The sequence below is a fragment of the Poecilia formosa genome, unplaced genomic scaffold (genome assembly GCF_000485575.1).
Source record: "Poecilia formosa unplaced genomic scaffold, Poecilia_formosa-5.1.2 Scaffold258, whole genome shotgun sequence".
Classification (NCBI taxonomy): Eukaryota; Metazoa; Chordata; class Actinopteri; order Cyprinodontiformes; family Poeciliidae; genus Poecilia; species Poecilia formosa.
In genome coordinates, this window is record NW_006800197.1 from 273,696 (window position 1) to 282,049 (window position 8,354).

Consider the following 8,354-nt stretch of genomic DNA (forward strand, 5'->3'; position numbering starts at 1 on the left):
TATATTATGCCACAGTTTGTGCCAAGTTTACTAAAATTTTTTCACCCCCACTTTTTGATGGTGTGTTTCAGAGCTTTGAGGATCTGAAACACACCATCAGCTCTGCATACTTAAAAATTCTCCCAGATAAGGAATTAAATTAAAGACTAAATGATTGCTCAAACCAACATCAGCAAGTTTGATGAGCTAATCTTCTTCTCTGTAAGGGCAGCCACCGTACAACTGTCGGCGCCGCACAGTGAGAGTAGCAGCTACACTGCTCACCCTTACCACTGGTTTCTTTGATTCCCAACGTGAGTAGAGTCTAGATTTATGGCCTGACTAAAAAATGCCACTCTACAAGTTGATGCCACATGTTTTTAGAGTTTTAGTTGTAAACAATTATGAGAACCATGTATTCATTCCTTCCTCTTAAGAATCATGCACTGCTTTGGGTTGGTCTGCCACATGACATTACACTGAGGTTTGTGGTTGCAACGTGACAAAATGTGGAAAAAGGTTTCTGCCACTGGAACACTTTTACAAGGCACTGTACATGGCAATGTTTAAACCTACATGGATGCCACAGAGGTTTTTTCTTTTTTACATAATTTCTCATATTTACCATCTAACCAGACTTTTGTGATAATCTTTGTTGTACATTTAAACTAAATATCAGTGTTGGGGATTCCAAAAGGGAAAATAGATCGACTAGGTGTCAAACTACCACTCCTCTAATTATAAACTGATTCCCCCGTTGAGCTTCTCAGCATATTTCTTATTAATTTATTTAAAAACGTGTGATTTTTTTTTCCCTGTTGCACCAGAACGAGTGTTGAAACTGTTGGTTCTGCATGTCACTCCCACTTCCTTCCCCCTTTGTAATTACAGCAGCTCCTTCCACCCACCTTTGCATTTGAAACCTGACTTGCAGCAACGCCAACACGACATTCCTGCCACGATTAACTGCAGTTACAGCAAACCATGACTCCGGACTTCCTGCGGAGCCTCGAAGGGACGATTCTTACTTCCTCTAAAACCTTTAGGGTTCCATCGACAACGTCAGGCTTGAGCTCGTTTGAGTGCGCAGTAAGGTGGCATTGTTGTTGCCGTGGTGAATCCCATTCACTGCATCCCCCCCCCAATTAGTTCCTGATGTGTTTTTTAATTCAGATGTTCTTTTGATAAATTTGCATGTCAGTTGCGTTCGTTTTCCACCGCCCGTTTAATACCGCACACACTGATTGTTTACATGTGTTTGAACATTGACGAGTGTGTTTTTTTTGGGGGGGGGCTTTTGCATCAATTGACACAAAAACCAGCTGGGGTGCCTTGCCTTGCCTGTTAAACGTTTGATTACATCCAAACTTCCTGGCAGAGGGAGGGGGGGAGTGAGGGTATGAGGGCCTGGGTCTGCTAGGCATAAATGAGCAGAGCAGATGTTGGCCAGATGTGGCCAAGGAGAGAAGAGGGGGAGGGAGTTCATGAAGGATGAAGAGAAGAAAGGGGGGAAGAAGAGGGAGAAAATGAACTGAGATAGCAAAGTAGAATGTCTGCCACACACGGACAGCTTTGTTCTCCTCTTCTCACTTAAGTGTAGCCTTCCGCCTCTTCCTTTCTTTAAAACACATTCCTCCTGCCTTGTTCTCCTCCCTCCATCAGCCTCCATCTCCTCCCTCCATCGGCTTCCTTCTACTGCCTCCTCACAAGTCTCCCTTTGAAGTGAGGACAGCGTGCAGGAAGCAAGCTGGAATCGATTGCTCCGTGCATTAGGCCAGGAATGTGTGACACCCCCTCCTCCTCCTCTTCCTTCCTCTCCCATCCCTCAGACACATCCCTCATTAATTTCCCCCCTTCTGTTCCTCCTGTTGCTCCACCAGAAGTATCTACTATCGCCCAACGTCGCCTCACTTTCTGGAGTTTAAACAAGGATGACCGGCCCCGATTGTTCCTCATTTCAAAATCGATCTCTTTGTTATATTAACCCTACCTCGGGGTCATCACGACGATAAAATTTCAGATTTGATACTTACTCTGAGTTTCGTTCTCCAGTATTTTGAAAGGTTTTGTTGAAGAGTTGTTTCAGAAAAGCGTCATTCTCGGTATGCCCTTACTTGTGCAACACCAATTGGAGATGCGCCGATCCGATATTAATATCGGTATCAGTCCTGATATGGAAGAAAATTCTAGATCAGGTATCAGTCTAATTCTAGTGCTCTGAGCGATGCCATGCTTTAGTTTTTTGAGTATATTTATAAATGCTAATTGCACTTTTGAATAATTTTTAAAAAGATTTGTTGAAGTTTTTTTTACTTGTTAGACCAATTGTTTTTGTCACTTATTATAAAGTTGTTTTTACATGTTTGACAAAACATGTGAAGCTACTGTTGTATTTAAGTGTGCTGTGCTGGTGCAGAGTTGGCAAATAAATTTGTAATTCAGCATATTTTTGTCTGTTTTTGCAAAAAGAAACGTTCAGCAGTTTCTCTGTATCGGATCAGTATCGGCTGATATTAAACCTCAGTTATCGAAAGTTTAAAAAGTGAATCGGTGCATCCCTAAAACTGATGTGTAGTAGAAAAAACGTAGTGGTAGAAATGTGTTACATTATTACATATTGTGGCATTACAAGAAGGCTACTAAGAATTAAATGCATAACGATATATTTGACTGTCTTGACAACCTTATCACTGCATGTCAAATCTTCTCTGAGTACTTTTTTTTTTCCAGATCAGAACTTAAAGGCAGATTTTGACCACTCATCAAATCAAAAATCAAGTAAAAAAAAATGGCCAAAGACAGGCTTCTTCTGGGGCTGCTTTTTATGTTTTACATTCTTAAAGACGAGTTTAAACCAAACCCGATAGACTTCAGTGGATTCCGTCAAATCATTTCTTGTCTTTCTCTTCTCAGTCTGCAGAACAACCTTGAGAATTGAATGTCTTTCAATTTCAACCTTTTCAACTTGTCAACTTTTCAGCAGTATTTATTTTTTTTTATCAAATAGATGGTTAAGCTAACTGCTGCTCAGCCATTAAATGAGGCATTTCTTCGTTTTCTTTTCATACATCTTGAGTTTGAAACCCGAAGGTGAGGTCCTTGTCCACATCCACGTGTTCGTACTGTATGTGCACCAAATGGAAACATTTGCGTTTCTAAAGCAGTCACCTTCAACGTCTAATTGATGAGTAGTGTCATTTCACTACAGTATGCCTTCATAAACAGAACAGTGATATTCTGGATTTAAGCATAGAATGAACTAGAGGATGAAAGTCCTATTTAGATTTAACCCCTCGTATCTTCAGTGCATCCTACAATTTGAAGGGAACTGAAAACACATGTAGCGTATGGGTCATAATGATGATGTAGACGGAACAGAAACACTGTCTTCTAAATGAATTGCAATTAAAAATATTAAATATTAGGTTAATGAAATCAGTAAAGAGGCAGTCAAAGAAAATGCTCAGCTTTTCAGATTCAGTCATTTCTGGACTATTGCTTATACCTGATAATAAGCCACCCCCACCATCTTTAACAAGAAAAAAAACTAGGCCAGACTTTTTTATAAGTCACAGGTGTCGGCGTTGTAATGAGATGTTACACAGAAATGAAATGCTGTAAAAAAAACAAACATGAATACGCTTTCTTCAACATCACAATCACGCATTGTGATGTTGAATGATCTACTTTATTGATCATTTAGATAGTTTTATGTCTGTAATCTGCTGATACTTGGGGAAAGTTTAAGGGGAATGAACACTTTTTCAAAGCACCGTAGTTACAGAAGGAACAAACTTGGCAAAGAAGCAGAATTCTTCTTCTCCTTCTGTTCCTCTAAAGATCTGCTGGCGGAAACATTTGAAGCAACTATGCGTCACGTTTACAGATCTGCTCCTGTTCTCACATCATTTAAAAAGAAAATGTGGGTCTGTCAGTCTGTTGCATTTGTGAGAACACTCAGCAGTAAAAAAAAATGTCAAATTTCCCTGAGAATAATTTGATTTCTGATAAATGCAGTTGGAAGAGCGATCATTTAAAATCTGCCTGTGCTACAGTAGTCAGTCTTCTCTGTGAATATGGAAACAATGCTCTAGTTAAACACAATATAAAGTTACGTTATTTAATTAGTTTTGTCACATTTCTTGAGCTTATAAAAAGTAATGCATCAACTTAAAGTTTGACCCTTTAACTATCTTTTCTTGCCAATGCCAGTGCATGATCTTATCAGTTTTGTGTAAGCAAGTGTTATATAAAAATGGCATCAGATATTCAGTTTTGCTCTGTGATCCAGCAACATCTAACATGCAATCACTCCTGTCTATCAGATTGCAATGAGCTCAAGGTCTCTTGCATGTCAAGACAGGAAGCAGTTTTTATCACCAGTGGATGTGTGTGTGGCGTATGAAAAAAGTTTTTGCCGACTCTTGTGTATATCTAGGAAGGAAAACGCAAGATTTTAAATAGTGCACTAGATCAGTAAAAGCCTCCTAACTAGTACTGGTGGCCAACAGAGTGAGCAGCGTGGCAAAATGTCCCACCTGTGCTGAAGGATGCAGGTGCGTTTTCTGGGCGTTCCCAACTTGTGCTGGATGGCGGCCCAGATTAGAGATGAACTGATCTGATATTAATATCTCTATCATTTTTTTCTTTATTTATTTTACATTGGCTGCTATTCTCCTAATTGCGCTGACTGAAGAAATAAAGGTTGCGTTTGCTGTTACATGTTTGACCAAGCTTGCATTTAAGTGTATCGCACTACTATAAAGTTATCAAGTTTACAATTCAGGACATTTGTCTGTGTTTAAAAAACAAAATGTCTTAAGTCAATGGAGTGCTGGTTTTCTATATCGGATTGGTATTGGCTGATACTGCACCAAAGACATCTGTGTATTGTATCGGAAGTGAAAAAAACGTGGATCAGTGCAGCCCTAATCTGGATGAGAAAGGTGTGATTAATTTGGTAATTATACTGGTATGAAAGAAGATAACAGCTGCTGATGGCGTATTGGCTCCTTGAAAGGATAGCATGGTTTGATTTTTTTTTCTCCTTAGTAATAAACAACTTTAATTTAAAAATTGCATTTGGGGTTTTACTTGTGTTGTCTTTGACTAATATTTAAATTGGTTTGAAGTTCTGAAACACTTAAGTATGACAAGCATGCAAAAAAAAGGAAATCAGGAAGAGTGCAAAGACTTCTTCACACCTCTGTAAATGTCCAAGTACTGATTCCTGGAAAAGGTGTCTTAGATGAATTGATTATGAGACACAAGCAAGCTAAACACCCACCAATGTCTCTACAAAAAGTGTTTTTATCCTTGAATAATTGAAAGCTTTTAGTTTTTCCCACTTTTGACGCCCACACAGGCAGACTTCCTGGCACGTCGTGTCACCGGACCGAGAGTGGAAGCGTGGACCCGAGGTGAAAGTGCCAGCAGGGCAAGGTCGATTTCTGGGAACCAGACCGGCTCAGACGGCCCGAGAAGAGGAAAAGGAAGGATGGAGGAAGAGGACACGACGCAGAGCCGCCCACTGGACGTTCTCCCCGGTCATCCATCAAGTCTGGACTTCACCCTGCAGCACATTGTTCGACAGCTGGATGTTCTCACGCAGGTCAGCTGGAGGGGAAATCTGAAAGCTGCTGAGAAGCAGCTTCTTGGCTACGTTTGTGCGTTTGTGACTCATTTCAGTGGAATGGTTTTTTGTTGTTGTTGTTTTTTTCCTTTTTCCAAATTTAGCTGTATTATTACTAATCGGGTAGAAATGAATCAGAAATTATGGACCCCACTAAAGCAATTGGTATAGCTGTGCAATCTTTTGTCGTTAATTAAATGAGCGACTTTCGATTTCATCTCATATTTTCTCATATGTTTTTTTTTTTTTCTTTTGGGACTTTTCTGTCAGGCAAAACTTTGAATCGTGTGTAGACATCTTCATTGCGTTCTGTGACTCGAAGCAGTTAAGGATACTGATAAGTAGCTGCCAATATACCTTTGCTTGCTAGCTTCTTCTAAGCTAAGCTTAAGAGGACCACAAGCAGACCTCAGAAGTTTCCATTTTTGCTGTTGTAATACAGTAGGATCTCCCAGCTTGTAGCTCCCATACTTGTAGCTTTCGCAGTCTTACATTTTATTCAAGGTGGCATTAAAAAGTCTTAAATTTGACTTGTTCAAACCTAAAAATGCCCCATCATAACTCTTGAACCTTTTCACGCTTTGTCACATTTCAGCCACATGATTTGTTAGGGTTCAAGTAATAAATCAGCACAAAGTGAAAGGAAAATGATGCACAACTTTCAAACTTTTTCACAAATAAAATCTGGAAAAAGTGTAAAGTCAGTTAAGTTTCGCCTCTGCTTTTCTGTATGAGATCAGTATTGGTCTGTGTTAAACCTCAGATATCTGTATCGGCATCAGAAATAAAAAAAGCGGATCGGTGCATCCCTAGTCTCATTGCATTAAAAATGCTGCCGGTAAAAGTAATTTTTCAGAAAGGTAAATGAGAAAACCAGGTCATCCATCCACAGAGCCTCTTCTGCATCTCCCGCCTTCGCTTTATGTTTCCAGAGCGATGACGGAACCGATTCCACAGGCCGTCCGACTTGCTTCTGCCTCTGTAATTATTCTGCGACTGCTGTGTAATTATCGTACGCCCTAATCCCCCCTGCTCTCCGCGCAGACCGTTTCCGTGCTGGAGGAGCGTCTCACCCTAACAGAGGACAAGATGAAGGAGTGTCTCCAGCATCAGTCTCAGATCCTGAAGGACCTGAAGACATCGGGACAGAGATCTAGGACAGTGAGCGAAGACACGGATGAGTCCCTTTTTCATTTCACTTAAGGATCCCCTTCTGCCCCCTCATCTCTCAGGCATAAACAGAGTGTCTCTATGGCTTCTCTCATAACTATTAAGAATGTATGGGTATGTGTGTGAGTGATTTATTTGTTTTTTTTGTTTTGTTTTGTTTTTTTAAACCAACATGACGGTGGTCCTAGTCTAGGATCAGAGGGTTAATCAGGATTCTGGCAGCAGTCAGTGATTTATGGTGCATCTCCTTGTGCGTATGAGCGACTGACATGTTTCCCTGTGTTTCTTTCATCACTGACTGACATCCAGCTGTACGGCGCAGCATCCATCTGTGTTTGAGCCGACATGCTGAGGTGTAACCTGCTGTGACAACAGGCCATCTGCCGCAGCGCCTCCCAACATTTACATGTGGTTACTTGTAAATAAGCCAGTGCTTTTTGCAGTTTGGCGCTGCAAAATTTTTTATTATTTATATATATATATATATATATATATATCTCAATATGTTTTGTATCTGTTGTAAAATTCTGATTCATAGAAACATGAAACTGGGCGCATTTGGCCTCAAATTAATTTTTTATTATTTATATATTGATAGATAAAATACTACATTGCACTTTTTTAAGGCCATCAAGACCAAAATAGACTTTGGTTTTGCATAATATTTTTATTTTGCAAACTTGTTTCCTCTAACTGGTCATAATATTATCATGTTTCATGAAGTTGTGACTCGATTCTCATGTAGAGTCTTTGGAGAAAACTAAAGATTTGGGTGACTGCATACCAGAGGTGTTGAGGAAGCTCAGGTTTCTTTGACACCAGCCTTCAGTTTATCTGTATTGTTGGATGTGGTGTCTCTCATCTTCTCATTGATGGTACTAGTCTATAGTGTCTCTGTGGGGTTCAGGTCAGGCTAGTTTGCTGGCTAATCAAGTGCAGGAACACCACGGTCATTGAACGAGCCATTTTGGTGCCTTTGGCAGCGTGGGAAATGCCAAGTCCTGCTGAAAATTGAAATCATGATCTCCATAAAGCAGGAAGCATGAAGTGCTCTAAGATTTCCTGCCAGACGGCTGAAAACCCAGTGAACCAATAACAGCAGATGAAACGGAACATGTGTTTTTATCATCTGTAAAGCATAATCACCAAAATTACATGAAATAAAGGCTTGGAATATTTCACTATGTGTAATTAATCTATATGATTTTCACTTTCTAAAATAAGTAAGAACAAATATTGGTATTTTACAATATTAATTTTTTAAAACTCTTACTCAACAGTGATAGTTTTAAGAAGATAAGTCCTTGGTAAGTGTACACTCTTCACATCTGACACCAATTCTAATTCACAAAGCAGATGCTAACTGTACTGTTAGCCATTAATGGTTAGCCAGTGTCTTTACAGTGCTAACAAATTGTTTGCTGTTAGCTGCTAATGGTAACCCAGTATTTTCACAATGTGAACAAATTGTTATATTCACAGTGCTAACAAATCGTTTCTATTAGCATTTCACTAATAGTTAGCCAGTATTCTCAGAGTGCTAACAAATCATTTACTATTAGCTGCTAGTAAT

At 39.7% G+C, this 8,354-nt stretch overlaps 1 protein-coding gene across 2 annotated transcripts in view; it reads left to right on the forward strand.

Annotated features, from left to right (window-relative positions):
• Positions 1-7,962, forward strand: part of poc1b (POC1 centriolar protein B) — a 40,532-nt gene extending 32,570 nt beyond the window's left edge. The window contains exons 11-12 of one of the 2 annotated variants that reach the window (XM_007570315.2): positions 5,345-5,590; positions 6,656-7,962. In XM_007570315.2, coding sequence (XP_007570377.1) covers positions 5,345-5,590; positions 6,656-6,814 — 405 coding nt within the window. In that variant the 3' untranslated portion in view covers positions 6,815-7,962. Of the gene's footprint in view, positions 1-5,344; positions 5,834-6,655 lie in introns of those variants that run through there. The other variant, XM_007570314.2, reaches the window with a different exon arrangement.
• Positions 7,963-8,354: the final 392 nt, after the last annotated feature.